The sequence below is a fragment of the Nicotiana attenuata genome, unplaced genomic scaffold (genome assembly GCF_001879085.1).
Source record: "Nicotiana attenuata strain UT unplaced genomic scaffold, NIATTr2, whole genome shotgun sequence".
Classification (NCBI taxonomy): Eukaryota; Viridiplantae; Streptophyta; class Magnoliopsida; order Solanales; family Solanaceae; genus Nicotiana; species Nicotiana attenuata.
Genome location: NW_017671219.1, coordinates 251,605 through 270,963, shown reverse-complemented (window position 1 = coordinate 270,963; position 19,359 = coordinate 251,605). Strand labels below are relative to the sequence as shown.

The following is a 19,359-nucleotide window of genomic DNA, read 5'->3' as shown; positions in this document are numbered from 1 at the left end:
ATATATATATATATATATATATATATATATATATATAAGCCTTCCCACAGTTAGGGGGTAAAAAATGGTTTGAAGTTATTATTGTGGAGTAAAAATTAGCTAAGAAGTAGTTGTAGTAGACATCAAATCAAAAACCATTCTATGCTAAGAACGTACAAAAATGTCATTAGTGGTTGGTGATAATGCTTAAAAAGAATAATGAAACAATTACAAACTCGAGTTTAGACACCACCACTTGTGCATGAATAATACACTTAATTTTGGATTTACTTTCTCACCTACCAATTAATTTGGTAGAGAAATGGCTAGCAAAGTCTAACAAGTCTTGTGTAACACGAGGTCAAAAAAATGGCCACACACCAAAATAAGTAAGAGGACTTTTTTGCAATAGTACTCAAAGACTTGTTAAAGTGGGAAACCAAGGGGAAAAGGTGATGATAAAAGCAGAAAAGATTAAAGTTAAAAGAAAAAGAATAAAAAAGTAAAATTGTGGTTGGTGCCCAAACCCACGATCTTTTAGACCTATATAATCCCATGGATATTATACATAATTCTATCGCACTTAGTTTCCATTCCAAACTAACAAAAAAGAACTCAAAATACCTTTAGCTCTCCAAGAATGGGAAGCTTATCATTTGAGAAGGTATTCTAATATTTCATCCAATTTCTTCTTATCATTAAAATCTCCATTACTTTGCCAACTTTTTTTTTAATTCGGATCTTTTTATATTTTTATTTTTATCATTTATGAAACTAAAATATAACTCATGGGCAGTGTACAGATTATGGAATTGAATTATTATCATGTTTCATTAATACCCAAAAGAATCTTTATCTTCATTTTTTTCCCTTTTGGTTTAGCTGAGGACCTAATTAGGTTAATCCTTATTCTTGTTTTTTGCTTCATCTTTCTGCATGGTTTCTAATATGTTTTCTTGAAGACAAAGGAAACCAAAAAAACAGAAACACACACACACACAGAGAACATTCTTTTTCTTGTCATTTTTAGTCATTTGCATGGTTTTTTTAGGTCTAATAATACCTTCTAAATCATCAAAAAAACAATTATGTTTTTTTTTGAAAATTAATATGGTTTTTCTTCTGTGATACTTGAAAGGATTTTGAGCCATCGGTTGTAACTCCCAGAGGTTTAATAGCAAATGGAGATTTTGGAGAAATGAAAAGACTGAAGGTGGCAACAGCAACTACACCAAGAAAGAATTTGAATATTACAGTTACAGAGCCAGGGTCTAGGAATGATGGACCAAGTCTCGACTGTATTTTGATGAATTATATTGATACTCTTTCTCAACGTATCAACTACCATATAGGTAATTCGTCTCTCTCTTTTTTTTTAATACATAATATTGTTCAAGCAGTACTGGAGGCAGAATTTTCACTAAGAAAACCAATTTCTAGTATATGTACATAATAAAAAATTCACGGTGGGGGATAATACTGGATATGTTGTTGTTGTTGTTGTACATAATAAAAACATTACATATACGGTATAATTTTTCGACATAAATCCCTTCTCCGGTCTTGTGCCCCAACCTCCCCATCTAATATCCTTGGTATATATGTGTACATAAAATATTATGTGTTCTACGTATTGGCATGCGAGACGGTTCTAAGTCTAGGTCTACTGCTCGTTCCACGATATGGGGTTGACAATTTCTTTTAGGAAAATACTCGTATTGAATAGGAGAACTTGACAAATAGTATTTGAGGCATATTTACCTTTCAAAATTTTGGAAATGGACCCGACAAAATTATTATCTTTATCTATTACAAATTCCTGATTAGAGCTGTCAAAATAGGCTGACTCAGTTCATCTCAACGTTATTTATAATGAAAACTTAACTATAATACTCTAAGAAAAAGGATAACATATTTATTTATTTATGTAAATTTCCAAAAGTTGAGATGTTCAAATCTTGCTCGATTATTTTATTTTTCAGGTTATCCAGTGAACATATGCTATGAGCACTATGCGAGCTTAGCCCCACTTTTACAATTCCACTTAAATAATTGTGGTGATCCCTTTCTTCAAAACACTGTGGATTTTCATTCAAAAGATTTCGAAGTGGCTGTTCTGAACTGGTTTGCAGACTTATGGGAAATTGAAAAAGATCAATATTGGGGTTATGTTACAAATGGTGGTACTGAAGGAAATCTCCATGGCATTTTGGTGGGGTATGCACCAATTTTTACTAGTTTACTCTATTTCGTAATTTCCTATTTGGAAAAGAAAAAGAATTTTGGAAATAGCCTAACCAAATATTTTGATATATATATATATATATATATATTATGTTTGATTGCGTGAGCCCGAAACACTTTCTTCAACCACTCTAGCTTTATGCAAAATATAATTAAGCACCTAATCAGCCATCCAAGTTTATAAACTCTATTTCAATGAAAAAGTTATTTACTTTTGTAAAAAAAGTACTCTTAGATAGTTGTTTCTCATCTAACAAAGCTAAAGAAATTTGGGATCAGAAAGTCAATGTTGAAATATATGAGTAAAATATTAATAATTTATATCATTAATTTAACCAGAGCAATTAATATAAAAGTATTTTTTTTAATTAAAATTTAACTTTATTTTTGCAGGAGAGAATTACTTCCAACTGGGATATTATATGCATCAAAAGACTCTCATTATTCGGTCGCCAAAGCTGCGATGATGTACAGAATGAATTTTGAAATGGTTAATACATCAGTACATGGAGAGATGGATTATTCAGATTTGAAAGCAAAATTACTTCAAAACAAGGGCAAACCAGCAATAATTAATGTTACAATTGGTAAATATTCTAATGTATATCTTCCCTTTAATCTTGTTCATAATAATTAATGGATCATTTGTCTTCCATATTTTGATTAATTGTTGTAATTTTTACTATAGGTACTACCTTCAAAGGAGCTGTTGATGATCTTGATATTATTCTTCAAACACTTAAAGATTGTGGCTATACACATGACCAGTTTTATATCCACTGTGATGCAGCACTCAATGGGCTTATTATCCCTTTCATTAAAAATGTAAGTTCGTTTTTCTTACTTACATCTTAAAATATTCGAGTATTATAACTTAAGATAAAATTATGTCTAACATTTGCGATTTGTATTTTACAGCAGATGATTTCATTCAAGAAACCAATTGGAAGTGTCACAATTTCTGGTCACAAGTTCTTGGGATGTCCAATGCCTTGTGGAATTCAAATAACAAGAAAAAGTTACATTAACAATCTCTCAAGAAAAGTTGAGTATATTGCTTCAGTAGATGCAACAATTTCTGGAAGTAGAAATGGTTTAGCTCCAATCTTCTTGTGGTATAGTCTAAGTGCTAAAGGTCAAATTGGGCTTCAAAAAGACGTCAAGAGATGCCTTGACAATGCCAAATACTTAAAAGATCGTCTTCAACAAGCAGGAATCAGTGTCATGCTCAATGAACTTAGTATCATAGTTGTCCTGGAGAGACCTCGTGACCATGAATTTGTTCGTCGTTGGCAGCTTTCTTGTGTGAGAGATATGGCGCATGTTATTGTTATGCCAGGTATAACCAGAGAAATCTTGGACAATTTCGTCAATGATTTATTGCAACAAAGGAAAAAATGGTACAAAGATGGAAATGTTACACCTCCTTGTGTTGCAGAAGATATTGGTGCCCAAAATTGTGCTTGCTCTTACCACAAAATTGATTTCATTATCCCATAAAAGAGATGAAAATCTATTACCTCTTTGCTACTGAGTTTGTCTTCTATAGACATGGCATTTTGTAACTTTTTTAATGACTTCATCTTTTTTATTTACGTCCACAATGAATTGTATACTACAAGTAGCGTTGCTATTGCACCACATAGAAAAAATGTCGAGAGAAATATATGGTTTTATGCACATGGTTATATTTGAGAATCAGTTTCACAACTTTGCATGTTATATATCTTGATTAAAAATATGATTTCATCAGACCTATCACATTATGAATTCTAACATATACGACAAGTATTAGGATTAGAAGTTAACTTTTTCTGACTGAAACACAAGAAAATAACTCCAATATATATTAGCTTAATCATCTCAAAACTAGCATAATTCCGTTTAGTGGGGGATAGTAGATGGTAAAGGTTGAAAAGGGAGTGGCCTCTGTTAGGGAGCGCTTTACTCCCAATGTGGGACTTTCCAGCGTAAATTCGGATTAGTCGAGCCCCAATGTTGGTACCGATACCAGATGAGAAATCAAAAAAGAAAAAGTATTCACCTGCTTTGTCTAAAGAAAAATCAACTTGAGATGAAGAGTGTTGTCAAGCCATATTTATCACTAGTGAATCTAGGATTTAAGCTCTATAAGTTAAACTTAAAAGATATTTATAATTATTTAACACATTATATGCTTAAAGTTATGAGTTTATATATGTTATTTACCGCCATTTTAATGAATCTTTTTACACATAAATTTATATACCGCATCTAAAGTACTAAATACAGATGAACCCGATGCAGAAAAGTTGCGTACGCCATTAATGGTATTTAGAACTGCATAGTCCTTGTGTTTAATTTCTTACCAACCAATACGAACCTTCGAACAACCAATATTTTGCCCAAGTCAAAATTAAGTAACGCGGAAATACGAGATGACAACATGCTTAGACATTAGAACTTAGTCTTGAGATTTAACTTTTGATTTTCATTATTTGATAGTTGCCATTACCTAATTTTTCATAATAAAGTACAATATCCAAACAAGCCCGATCATTTTCATCATAATCTAAGCAAATGCTATCCCAAGCCCTTATGTCACGTGTCATTTATTTTAAACAATAAATAATAAAATAGAATCCACTAAGACTCTGACAGAGTTCAAAACTAAATCGTAAAATTCTTTAGTCACCTAACTTAATAGCCTGTTTGGCCAAGTTTCTTTTTGGCCAAAAGTACTTTTTTTTTTTGCCAAAAGAACTTTTGGCCAAAGATTTAGGTGTTTGGCCAAGCTTTTGGAAGGAAAAAAAGTGCTTTTGAGGAGGAGCAGAAGCAGTTTTGGAGAAGCAGAAAAAAGTAGCTTCTCTCCAAAAGCACTTTTTTGAGAAGCACTTTTGAGAAAAATATACTTAGAAGCAGTTTTTTAAAGCTTGGCCAAACACGAATTGCTGCTTAGAAGTGCTTTTCAAACTAATTAGCCAAACACAAACTCCGTCTCACAAAAAGTACTTTTGAGAAAAACACTTTTGAAAAAAAGGACTTCTCAAAATAAGCTGATTTTTACAGCTTGGCCAAACGGGCTATTAGTTGATACTATTTTTGTTGTCCCTTCTCAGTTCCAACCACCCCCATTAGATATCCTTTTTGAAGTGGTCAATATATATAACGCAGCTAATTAAGAGTGTGTTAAGTTGTAGTTTTGTATTGCTTACTAGTGATTAATACTTTATTTTTATCAATTTATATGTCACACTTTCTTTTTTAGTCTGCAAAAAAATGTCATACTTCCTTATTCGAAAACAATTCAACCCTAAAATTCATACTTTACCCGTAATAAGACGATATAGCCACACAAATATTCAGGAGTTGTTTTAGACCACAAATTTCAAAATTCTTCCTTTATTTCTTAACCTACATGTCGAGAAAAACACGCCACATTAATTGGGACGGAAAGGGTAATATATTTTAGTTACCAAAAAATAATAAAAATATAACGCGTGTGGAAAAAAAATATATGCCACTCTTACAAGGATCTTGTGTACAGGTAAATCCGAGGCTAATAAGCACCCCGATTTACCGGTGGGGAAAACGAAGCAAAGAAATAACTACGAGGAATCAAATTCGAAGCTAGGAGCCTCTTGTATCAAGGCCCGAACAAAACACCTACCCTCAGAGCCCTCGAAACCATGCCCCAGACCCAGTTCGAACTCCGATACCTCGGAAAGTATTGCCAAACGTTCACACACGATTAACAAAGGGTCGTGATATCTGTGCCCGACCAGATATTACGGCGTGAATCTCGGCCCGTATACGTGATAGATCAATGATTAGTGAAAAGGAAGATCTTTATTTTTCTTAGAATTATACTTAGAGTAAAACTCCCCTACTATATAAAGGGAAAGATTATTATTCAAAAAACATTCTATAACACGCATATCAAGGCAATATACATATGTTTTCTCTGCTTCTAAAAGTTATTCAAAGTTCTTACTTTTGTTCATACTTCTTCACAATTGTTTGGCTCCGAACCAAAGGCAAGCTATTTGTTAAGCTTTTAACCGAGCCCAAATTCTGTATCACTAGTGGTTTGGCCGTCTGTTCTATCTTTAATTTGTTTATCTAATGTCATTAATCACTTGTATCGAATTAATCTACATATCCTTAAAAACGCGTATAAATTCAATTGTTACAAATTTTAAGGGTAAACAGTTTGGCGCCACTGTGGGGCTAAGGATAATAGTGGTAAGTTGGTGAAAACATTCATGATACACTCTATTTTATGCTTGCTTTTCAAGATTTAAATTTCAGGATAGCTTGAAAAATATCAAAGTCTCAGTCTGCTCACTTTAACGTTAATGCTGAATCTGGCCATCATGGCGAAAACAACAATATGGTACCTAATAATGAGATGCCCCCTGCAGATCCCAATAGAGTCCCAGTTGCTGAACCCGTCGATGTTAATTCACATGTGACCATCGACGCCGACTTGCCTATCGACCCTGAAAACAGCCTTCGTGGAGGAGCCCGACCAACGGCTTGAGGGGCGCCCAAAGGCAAAGGTGACGGGGTCAGTCTACGGTTGATCTTCGAAATGTTACAAGCCCAACAAGCGTAAATAGTGCAGCTGCAAAATCAAATCCACGCCCCGAGCAGAGTTGAGCCCGAACCATTCCGGGAGAACGCCTGAAGAATTGAGCAAGTCACAGAATGGCCGGGTGAAGCTGAGACCGGGGCCGACCCCGAAATAATAAAAATGCTTGAGGAACTGACAAAGCGGGTTGAATCGGGGAAGAAAAAAATTAAGGCCAACGACAAAAAAAGTGGAGACCGATAATTCCAGAGTTGATCAAATTCCAAGAGCGCCCGCGATACTGAAAGGCTTGGACTCTAAGAAATTTGTCCAAACGGCTTTTTCTCCGAGCGCAGCACCGAAGCCGATCCCGGAAGAAGTTCCGCATGCTCGATATTCCGAAGTATAACGGAAGAAATGATCCAAATGAGCACTTGACCTCGTATACGTGCTCTATCAAGGGAACGATTTAGAAGATGACGAGATCAAGTCGATTCCATTTAAAAAGTTCGGAGAAACCCTGTCAAACGGAGAAATGATATGTTATCACAACTTACCCCCAAATTCTATTTATTCGTTTGCTATGCTTGCAGATGCCTTTGTAAAAGCACATGCTGGGGCCATCAAAGTAGAGACCAAAAAATCTGACCTCTTCAAGGTAAAGCAAAGAGATAACGAAATGCTCAGGGAATTCGTATCGAGGTATCAAATGGAATGGATGGACCTGCCTCTGGTTGCAGACGATTGGGCTGTTCAAGCGTTCATTCAAGGACTCAAACTTCACAATAGTTGATATAGAATTTGATAGAGTACCCAACGGTAACTTAGGCCGACGTCCACAACAGGTACCAATAAAAAATCAGAGTCGAGGAGGATCAACTCGGGACCCCCTCTGGGTCCATTTATCCCATCATAACTAATGGCAGGTCTTAAAGCGTCGTCGATCATGAACCAAGACCAAACAGAGACTGGTATCAGCCATATATTGGAGATCGAAGGAGTAACAGATCTAGGCATAACTCTGTGAGAAACTAAAAGAGGAATGATCGAGGCCACAGTAGCCGGGGACTTATGAGCAGATGATTTCGACATGCCACTCGGGGCCAGGGAAGCACCAAGGTTATCGAAATATAACTTCAATGTCGATGTTGCCAGCATCATATCTGCCATCGGTCGCATCAAGGATACTAGTGGCCTCGAACATTGCTGTCTGACCCTAGCCAGAGAGACTCTAACTTGATTTGTAAGTATCATGCCACTCATGGCCATTGAACCGAGGACTACCGACAGTTAAGGGAAGAAGTGGCTCGGTTATTCAATGAAGGGAATCTCCGGAAATTTCTGAGTGATCGAACTAAAAATCACTTCAGGAACAGGGACTCCAACAAATAGACCGAGCAAGAAGAACCTCACCACGTCGTCAACATTATCATTGGAGGAGTCGATGTCCCCAAGGACCAATGCTGAAATGCACTAAGTTGTCCATCACAAGGGAGAAACAAACCCGAGATTATATCCCGGAGGGAACCTATTCGTTCAACAATGAGGATGCCGAAGGCATAGTACAACCACATAATGATGCACTGGTAATATCTGTACTTATAAATAAATCTCGAGTTAAGCGTGTGTTGATTGATCTAGGTAGCTCGGCCAACATCATCAGATCGAGGGTCGTAGAGTATTTGGTCTACAAGACCAAATAATGCCAGCAGTCGGGGTTTTAAGCAGATTCAGCATGGCATGTAAAACTACCAAAGGAGAAATAACCTTGCCAGTACATACCGCAGGGACAATTCAGGATACCAAATTCTATGTGATCGATGGGGACATAAGGTGTAACGCCTTATTCAGAAGGCCTTGGGTTAACAACATGAGGGCAGTACACTTGACACTACACCATGCACTAAAATTCCCTACACCGGAAGGAATTAAGATGGTTTACGAAGAACAGTCGGCCGCAAAATAAATGTTCGCAGTCGATGAGGTGATCCCGATGTCTGCACTCTCAACATCAAAGAACACGGTGCCGAATAGGAAGGGAGAAACCAAATAGCAAGCACCGACACTGGCCCCGAACGAACTTGAGAAGCACGGAGTAGGCAAGGATGATGATTACAGAGTCCCTAGGTCGTTCATCGCCCTTGATGATTCCGATGCCACCAAGTCAATGGTCGAGGAGCTGGAGCAAGTCATATTGTAACACTTGCCCGATCGGAAGGTATACTTCGGCACGGAGTTAACTCCCGGGCTCAAGAAAAAACTCGTTAATTTCCTTGTAGTTAACATAGATTATTTAGCTTGGTCCCATCTTGATATGATAGGGATCCCGCCAGAAATAACCATTCATAAGCTGAGCTTGGATCTGAAGTTCCACCCGGTGAAACAGAAGAGGAGGCATCCATCTGAAGTCAAGCACGCATTCGTCAAAAGACGAGGTATCCAAATTCCTTAAAATAGGTTCCATTCGGGTAGTTAAGTACTCGGATTGGTTAGCTGATGTAGTAGTAGTGCCTAAAAAAGGAAATAAATTAAGAATGTGTGTAGATTACCAAGACATGAACAAGGCATGCCCTAAGGACTCTTTTCCTTTGCCTAACATCGATCGCGTGATACAACATAAAGATGAACCCGGAGAAATGCGCATTCAGGGTTGGATCCAAAAAATTTCTTGGATTCATGGTGTCCTACCGAGGGATCGAGATCAATCCCGATAAAATCAATGCTATAGAGGACATAACCGTGGTGGATAGTGTCAAGGCCGTTTAGAGGCTAACCAAGCGCATAGTGTCAAGGCCGTTTAGAGGCTAACCAAGCACATCGCCGCCCTGGGCCGGTTCATATCGACGTCCTCAAACAAAAGCCATCGGTTCTTCTCACTATTGAAGAGGAAGAATAATTTTTCCTGGACCCCGGAGTGTCAACAACCTTAGGAAGAAGTCAAACGGTACCTTTCGAGCCCGCCCATGCCCCACATTCCGAAGGCAGGTGAGCAAGTATACCTTTACTTGGTGGTATCCGAGGTGGCGGTAAGTGGATTCTTAGTCCGAGAGGAGAAAGGTATGTAATTCCCTATTTACTATGTCAGTAGAACTCTAGGCAAGGCCGAAACAGGTATCCTCACCTGGAAAAGTTGGTGCTCGCTTTGATAACTACCTCTAGAAAGTTAAAATCGTACCTTTAGTGCCACCCCATATGTGTCGTAACCTCTTACCCACTGAGGAATATTATGCACAAACCTGAGCTCTCGGGCCAATTGGCCAAATAGGCCGTAGAAATTAGCGGGTACGATATCAAATATCGACCCCAAACCGCCATCAAATCAAAAATTATTGCAGAATTCATGGCCGATTTTATGCCAGCCTTAATACCCGAAGTCAAAAAAGAATTGTTGTTAACCTCGGGGACTTCCTCGGGAATCTGGACCCTCTTCACCAACGGTGCCTCAAACGCGAAGGGGTTCGGAATCGGCATCGTGCTGAAGCCGACTACGGGTAACGTAGTTAGGCAGTCTATTAGAACTGTGAAATTGACTAACAATAAGACCGAATGTGAAGCCCTGATTGCAGGTCTCGAATTGGCTAAAAGCCTTGGGGCCGAGGTGGTCGAAGCTAAGTGTTATTGCCTCCTTGTGGAAAATCGAGTTAATTGGACGTTTGAAGTAAAAGAGGAACGAATGAGAAAGTATTTAGACAAATTGCAGGTAACGTTGCACCAACTCAAGGAATGGACCTTAAAGCACGTGCCCCGAGATCAAAATAGCGAGGCCGATGCTCTGGCTAACTTGGGATCATCGGTCGATGAATTCAGCTTAGGAACAGTCGTACAACTCATGAAATCATTGTGGAAGAAGGCCATGCCGAAATAAACTCAATGAGTTTAACTTGGTATTTGAGAAACAAGTACATAGACTATTTGAAGACTGGGAAGTTGCCCTTGGATCCTAAAGAATCGAGAGCTCTACGCACGATGTGAACACCTAATTTTTGACCACACCCAAATTCTATTCTATTTTAATGTAAATATTTCTTGTAGGTCTAATCTTATATATATATATATAATATTTAAAGAATATTTTGTTTTTATTTGTAAAGAGAAAAAGAAAATTTACAAAAAATATTTAGTTTCTTTAATTAGTATTTTGATAAGTAAGCTATGGTATTTTTAGTATTATTTAAATTATATGTAAATATTTAGTTCTTATATTTTTTTTTTCTTTCTCTCTTCTTGGTGTAAAAGTAGTTGATCAATATTATCGTTTTCATAATTACCTTATCTTTTAAAAAAGAAAAAGAAATAAAAAAGAAGAAAACATAATAAAGTTAAAATATGTCAAAAATAGGTAAAGTTTTGTTAAAAAACCACCCAACTTCCCCACTTCACTCACGCCTCATCCTCACTCCCTCAGATTATGTGCACACACAACACATGATCTCCATAATTTCCTATTTAACTACCCATTACCTAGTTAATCTATGAATAAAAGAGAGCACAAAGAACGAAAGGGGGGATTGGACAGAGAAAACATAAGAACTAAAAAAAAAAGCATTGTTCTTCTATATTCAAGATTCATTTGGAAGACTGTTTTAGTTAAGTTATTTAGTTCGAAGCCAGAGTTTAAGATTTCGTTCGCGGTTCTGAGTTCCTGGTTCTAAAAAAAGTTAGTATTACTAGCTTTGGAAATCAGTAGATTGTAGCTGTGATTTTGTTGAAATCTCCAAAAAAAAAGGTTCATCTCTGTCTCTTTAATATTTGGCTCATACATGGTTAGATATGTTTGCTGATATCTTTTGCATCATTTTTATGGTATAAGAATTTGAAAAGTTTTGCATTCTCAATATTATTCAGTATGAAGTCTGAAAGAGAATCGTTTAAAAGAGGACGACTTTTATGGTGTTCATAAGTAATTACTTGATTCTTGGATGAGTTTAGTTTAATCTTTAATTTTAGATTCCCATGACAATTGAAATTTTTGTTCGATCTAATGTACATCGCTTGATTGTTTGCGACTTTAGTAAAATAATAACTAAAACGAGTTCTTTATTTTTTTTCTCTTTCTTTCAGTTTTAATTAGGATGAGTGCCTAAAGAATTTTTTGTTTACTTCGTTATAGTTTTGTTTATTTTTCTTAGAAGTTTTATTTTGGTATGAAGTAAGGTGATTGACAAAAATTTTGCTGGAACATGTGTTAGTTTATTATTTGAGTTGCTGAAATTTTGGTTCTTTAATAGTTAAATCAGATTCATTTTTTGGTTTCCCACCCGGTGTCCGGTACCCGCATTGGAGCCCGACTATATCCGGATTCGCGCCGCGTAGGGCCCCTTTCGGGAGGAAGCGCTCCCTACCAAGGATTTTTCCATACCCAGGGCTCGAACTCGAGACCTCTGGTTAAGGGAGGAGCAGTCCCATACACTGCACCACATCCTTTGGTGGTTAAAATCAGATTCATGTTCATATAGATGTCTATATCAAATTACGGCAAGTTATTCACACAGAACAATATGATAGCTAATTAGGATTATTATTTTATATTAAGTTCCATTGATAAATATGGCTGGAATTTGCATTTTTTTTTTTGTTGTTGTATAAATGTCTCCAGATAATAATAAATCTAATGATATATAGGTTTGTTTAAATTGTAACGCATCAGTAGAAAGCTTCGTTAATTTGGTTCTATCTTCTAGGCCAATGGTCATCTCTTAGTTATATTTTACTTTAAAACCTTAAGATTCATTATAATAGTTAAAAAATAACAATAATAAAATATATAAATAATTGGAATACTCTAAAAATGCTAGAAAAACTTTAGATGTACTTTAAAATATTAGCCCATGTATTCATACCCGAACCTTGGATTGGTATGCTTAAGTAATAAAAGGGTCATGTGCGCATTCCCGCGTCTCGATGCCTTTAAATTTAAAATAATTATGTTATAACCATGTGTACATTTCGTACCTTGATTTAACAGTTAATTCAAAGAAATACCTTGTATGCGTACCACATCTGGGTGAACACAATTAATAAAATATAATAATTAACTAAGCGGTAATAAATAAGTCATAATCAATAAAATACAAGAATAACTAAAAATTGATTTAAGCCTTACATCAGTCAATAAAGCAACCGTGCTAGAACCACGGGACTTGAGGGGTGCCTTACACCTTCCCCTCAGTCAACAAAATCCTTACCCGGTCTTCTGGTTTCGCAGACTTAAAACAGAGTCAAATCTTCCTTTTGATAAGGGATTCAATAAAAGGTGACTTGGAACACTAAAACTCAATTTCAAGTGGCGACTCTAAAATAATAAATAATCCCTTTTCAAAACGTCACTTTAATTGGAAAAACTCTTCTAACTCAACCTCGTAATAAGGGTTGCGCAAAAAAAGAGGTGTGACAGCCATGGCAACTCTGCTGGGGAATACAAATTAGAATTCGAGCTTATTTATATTGATTCTTGTTTGGCTTTTATCATGTTTTGGATATTATTGTGTTTGGGAGCCTAATGTGCTATTTGTCGCTTATTTACTGCTTTAATATTTATTTGGACTGTGATATAAATTGTATCCTCTCTCGCACCCCTCTGAGTCTTCTGATAGGTAGTTATGTTGTGTTTGCCTACCAGCATCACAAAATTTCTGTCTTAAGATAAAGCCAGTTAGCCTACCAGCTTCTGGTGAAGGATTTAGTCACACATATTTAGGCGGGAGAGCCGTTAGCTAGCCAGTGTTGTTCTACTACTGGTGACGCTTGACGCTCTTCGGCTCGGGTTGTCCACCCGGGTAAGCCAGGTCTAGATACCATCTCCTTTAGGATTTGAAAACTTAGAAGAATAAGCCACAACCAATGAATATCCCTAGTAGGCTACGCTTTATTTGCATCATGTGCATTGGACTTAGCGAGGCTCGGCACAGGGGTCGGGCCTGTCTAGGACAGGTACCAATTTTTCGGATTAACATGTTCATATTTATATGCTATATGTAACATTATTTGGTAGGCTTCACTCAAATGTTGACCGGCTTTAGGATAGATTGATTGAATAGAGGACAGGAAAAAAAAAATTTCCCCAAGTTTTCATGAAGTACCCATTTTTTTTAAATAAAATTTTGAAGGTTTTTTTTTTAAAATTACAATTCTCAAAATATTTTTTTTTAGTTATTTATAACTGAACTACGCGGGTCTGATTCTCACCGGATGTGAGATACGTAGGCAAACCTCATCGATTCCGGCCCTTAATTTTCAAAAATTCAAAAATTATTTTTCTTTAATTCCTTCTTTAGAAGTTTTTCTTTGAGACATCAAATTTAAAAATCTAAAAATATTTTCTTTCTTATTTAGAAGTACTTATTTAAAAAAAAAAGTTCAAAACCCAAAAATATTTTCTTATTTTTAGAAGTTCTGATTGTCTGAATTCACATAAGAAAAAGAAGAAAAATTAGTTTTAGTTTACTTGAGTTCCGATCTTCCCGAACTACGCAAGATCTGATTCATGTCTCCACATGATACGTACGCAACCTACATTAGGTTCGATCAAATAATTTTGAAAAAAAAAAGAAGAAGAAAAAAGAGAATAAAGTGGTAAAAAAAGAAGAAAAAAAAAGAAGAAGAGAGAGTGTTTATTCCAACATGCTTGTTGTTTTGAAATAAAAGCTAATTAAAGGTGGTCGGTTTGTTGGTTTGCAATGGCGAGTCACGCAAACAATCGAAGATCCCTCGAAAGTAAAAGCATCTTCTCTCGACAAATGAAACAAGCACCACTGTTGTTGATCCAAGGTCATGAAAAGTCAAGTAGGCAAGTTGGCGGTGAAAAATAAAAAAATGAAGGCAAATGTGGGGCTGACCTTACCAGATAGCAATAGGACATGGCCTGCTCGGGATGATTTGATGATGGGGAATTTGATCCAACGTTGAAAGCCATAGTAGACATTGCCGTGGCAGCAGAGAAACAAAAAAACGGGCGCCAACCCAGAAACTTTCCCTATCAGACGAGAGTCTCGGTAGCCGATTTTGCTATCTTTTCTGCCTTTCAAGTTATTTCAGTGTGTCATCCGAATGTCTTAACTTTACTGTCTTACATTCTGATGTAAACCCTTCTATTTTTTTTAAAAAAATATTCAAATGAATAAAATTAATATTTCATCATCCATGAATGTCTCTTTTCTTCATCTTTTCACCTTTCTTATTCTCTTTTCAGTTCTGTAAATACAAATTTTAATAACATGACATGCTTGCGGACTTCTTGCCCAGATCCTAAAACGCTGTCAGATTTCGAAATAATGAACCAAGAAGCATAATGTGTTGAAGATAAGGCTTGTAAGAAAATAAACAAAGAATTGAACCGAAAATGAGATTCCCTCTCTTCGGATCATTGTTGAAGCCGAGATCGCTGATGAAGATTCAGTCAAGACCCGATTGAAACATTGTCTTTGATTGATAGAAAGTGATTGGCCTGAGGCTACCATGGGAAGTTGTGCAACAAAGAATGGCCCATGCTTACAACAAAAAGTACGTCCCAAGAAATTTGAAGTGGGGCAACTCGTCCTGAGACATATTCTCCCGCACCATGAAGAAGCTAAGGAAAATTTTGCTCCAAATTGCAAAGGTCCATACATTGTAACAAGAGTATTGCATAGGTCTGTTATATTAGTGAGACATAAAAGGAAATGTCCCCAAGACAATAGTCAAATCAGATGCACTCAGAAGGTACTATGTTTGACTCACTACTCGGTGTTAACATTCTCTAATTGGGATGATGAAGGCTTTCTTTCTCACTACCCAAACATCATTAACCTTTTTGCAAGCCCTTTGAACCGGTTCCCTATCTTTGATTACCCTCTTTGGAACCTGGAAGTTATTATTAAATGACAAAGAAAAAAAACACCAAAAAAAAAAACAAAAAAAATGAAAAAAAAAAGAAAAAGAAAATAAAAAACAAAGTTTCTTGAACTACGTTCGACTTGATTCCGAAAGGATACGTAGGCAGCCTCTCTCTAAGGTTCAGTCACACTAAAATAAAAATTCAAATTCCCCAATGTTGATACCCAATTTTTTCCTACATATTTTTTATACTCAAAATATTCTCAAAATAACATGTACATGCATATATAAGCATGCCCAAAAGTTTTGATATTTTTCTTTATTTTTAAAGATTTTTAAAATCAGTTTATTGTCTAGTTTTATATTACAAAATTCAATAATTATTCCCAAACTAGCATTTTTGGTGAATGATTTATTTCATTCTCATGTTTACACCAAGATATAATTAAGGGGAGTTTTGCATATTTTTACAAAGTTATTTGATATTTTTTAAGCTAAATTGCATAAAATTGCAATTATAGCCTATATTACGATTAATAGCGTTTTGCAATTATAAAATTATTTCCAGTATTTTTGGATTAACATTTATAAATTATTAATTAGTTCAGTGCTTTTAATTTGGTTTTAAAATCATTATTATTATTTTATAAAATAATAAGGGGAAAATTGGCTATTTAACAAACAGCCTTATTTATTTCAATTATAGCCAAATTGGCCACACCCCTATCAGATTTTTTTTAAATGGCCCAATACCCTATTTTAAGCCAACCCAGCCCAATCCCCAAAACAACCCGGTCCAATCCGTTTTAATCTGAGCCGTTGATCAAATGAGATCAACGGCCCGGATTTAATTACCCTAATTAAATCTAAACTACCCCCCCCCCCCAAAANCCAAAGTTGTAATTCAATCCAAATTCTTTTTACCCAAATCCTTTCAAGTCCTTCCGATCAATCGGTGAGAATGTTCAAGAATTGGAGGATACGGTTACTTGGATCAGATGCAACCAAATGAGAGAAATAAAATGAGAGAGTCCTATTGGTGAAAACCCTCATTGGCACTGTACGGCGATGGTGAGTAGAGAAAATAAAAATGAGAGAGTCTTATTAGTGAAAACCCGCAAAGGGCACTATAAGACGATGGCGAGAAGAGAAATGAGAGAGATCAGCTAGCGAAAACCCGTAAAGGGCACTGTTGATCAAAAAGAGGATATTCACTCAACCATGGCATTAACACAATCATGATCAAGGTTTCCCGCTTTCAAGTCAAAAATTGTGATGAGTTTCTGAGAATCAGACGGTTTATACAGATCAGGCATCCAGTCCAAAAGGCATGTCATGTTCATTGAAGTCTGTATGTACTCCCAGATAGGTCCGTATTTCTTTTCCCCGAAAGGGACACCTCTTATTTTAAACTCATTCTCTATTCCATTGTTTGCTTTTCTTTTTCTTTTAATCCCATTCGGTCTAACTTTGTTCCAAAAATAAAGCAAAGAAAAGATGGCAATACCGATTTACAGGGTTCTCATTTGAAGCGATCTGATATATTCAAAAGGCGCCCAGCCTCGACAAAGGCATCAAGTCGACCCCGACTGTCTATGATTGGCCGATGCTTTGAAATGAAAAACTTTGAAAGAAGTCAAAAGTGAAATGCCCACAAAGGTAAAATAAAGTTGAAAAAGATTAAGTACCGCCATGGTAAAGTTTGGAAAAGCCAAAGGTTCTCTGGGGTCAGAAATGAAATTGGTATTCAAGAAATAACCAATAGTAGTTGAAATCATTAAAAAAGATGAGCCGAGATCAAGAGACTGAAATAATCAAGGCCACAAAACGACCACCATTTTAAAACTAACGAATCTTTCTTTAAATAGAACAGAAACAGAATAATTTTAGGAAACAGTTCGTGAAAAGACGAACACCGCCCAGTGAAGTTCTCAAATCCTTGATTATTTTTTTTCAATATACATGTAATTATTTTATTTTTAGTTTCATTATAGGGAACCAATACCTTATTTTCAAAACAGGGTACTACATCCCCTGTCTGCATTACTTTCTACCTACATATGGTACGACATTCCCTAGTAGAATCTTAGAGAGCCAACAACTTCACCTTATTGCCAACACAGGGTACTACATCCCCTGGTTGCATTTCTTATTGCTAACATAGGGTATAACATTCCCTAGTAGCATCTCAGAGAGCCAATGGCCTCATCTTATTGCCAACACAGGGTACTACATCCCCTGGTTGCACTTCTTGTTGCAAGCATAGGGTATAACATTCCCTAGTAGCATCCCAGAGTGCCACGAGCCTCATTTTATTGCCAACATAGGGTACTACATCCCCTAACTGTATTACTTTCTGCCAACATAGGGTACAACATTCCCTAGTAGCATTTCAGAGTGCCACCAGCCTCGTCTTATTGCCAACACAGGGTACTACATCCCCTGGTTGCATTATTTTCTGCCAACATAGGGTACGACATCCCCTAGTAGCATTTCAGAGTGCCACGAGCCTCATTTTATTGTCAACACAGGGTACTACATCCCCTGGCTGCATTATTTTTTGCCAACATAGGGTACGACATCCCCTAGTTGCATTTTAGAGTGCCACGAGCCTCATCTTATTGCCAACACAGGGTACTACATCCCCTAGTTGCACTTCTTGTTGCACACATATGGTGCAACATTCCTTAGTAGCATCCCAGAGTGCCATGAGCCTCATCGTATTGCCGACACATGGTACTACATCCCTTGGTCGCATTACTTTCTACCTACATAGGGTAAGACATCCCCTAGTAGAATTTCAGAGTGCCACGATCTTTATCTTATCGTCAACGCAGGGTACTACATCCCCTGGTTGCCTTCCATCTTGTTAACACGGGGTACGCCATCCCCTATTATTTTAAGAACGCATGTTTTTTTTAATTCTTTATTCTGCAATAGCAAAGATAGTTTCATGTGTTTTCAATAACTCACAAAAATTTCCTAGTGCAAACTGGGACGGAAAATTTTTTTTTGTTTTGTTTGCTTGTGTTGGCTTGTAGGTTTTTCTGCAAAGCACGGATTTGATGTGCAAAAATAAGATTTCAGTTCTTTCCAGAGAAAATGGAACGTTTGATCTCTATACCAGCCGCAACCAGCTTTGGCGTAATGCATGCAGAGACATATGGTCAAGATCTTTCTTCCCATCATCTGATCAAGAAACAAGCCTGCGAGAATATTTCATAGTCTGTTGCATCGAGAGCATCAAGTTTCAGTCTAAAGTCAATGGAAGAAGCAAGTCAAGAATCAAGACAAGACTCCAGATAGCATTTAGATAGGAATTTTGTAACTCTTAGATTTCAAGAGTATGTAATTTTCTTTTCATTTTGAAGTAATAGTAGGAACCGCGGATCGGAACCTCGACGGAACTTCACTCGACTCTCCATCTAAGCATTCTCCATCACTCTTTCTCTTGAACTACACGTGACCTGATTCCCTTATAACCCGGGATATGTAGGCTGCCAAAAACCAAGGCTCGGTCACATCCTCTGCTTTTCTCTTCTTTTCCCTTTTAAATAATAGTGAGGCCAAAAATTAGTCACCTTGTTCATTTTCTTTGCCTGAAAACTCCTCATGTTTCCAAGCAAAGAGGGGCATGCTGTGAACACCTAATTTTTGACCACACCCAAATTCTATATTATTTTAGTGTAAATATTTCTTTTTAGGTCTAATATTCATATTTTAAACTTTTATCTTTCTTATAATAGGTTTTGTTTGAAAAAAATTAATTAAAT

At 36.5% G+C, this 19,359-nt stretch overlaps 1 protein-coding gene across 4 annotated transcripts in view; it reads left to right on the top strand.

Annotated features, from left to right (window-relative positions):
* LOC109206779 (histidine decarboxylase-like) overlaps positions 1-3,933 on the top strand; it is a 4,327-nt gene extending 394 nt beyond the window's left edge. Inside the window, exons 1-6 of one of the 4 annotated variants that reach the window (XM_019369643.1) lie at positions 562-643; positions 1,118-1,331; positions 1,962-2,196; positions 2,617-2,810; positions 2,912-3,048; positions 3,145-3,933. In XM_019369643.1, coding sequence (XP_019225188.1) covers positions 620-643; positions 1,118-1,331; positions 1,962-2,196; positions 2,617-2,810; positions 2,912-3,048; positions 3,145-3,723 — 1,383 coding nt within the window. In that variant the 5' untranslated portion in view covers positions 562-619 and the 3' untranslated portion in view covers positions 3,724-3,933. Of the gene's footprint in view, positions 1-561; positions 644-1,117; positions 1,332-1,961; positions 2,197-2,616; positions 2,811-2,911; positions 3,049-3,141 lie in introns of those variants that run through there. The other 3 variants (XM_019369641.1, XM_019369644.1, XM_019369642.1) reach the window with 3 other exon arrangements.
* Positions 3,934-19,359: the final 15,426 nt, after the last annotated feature.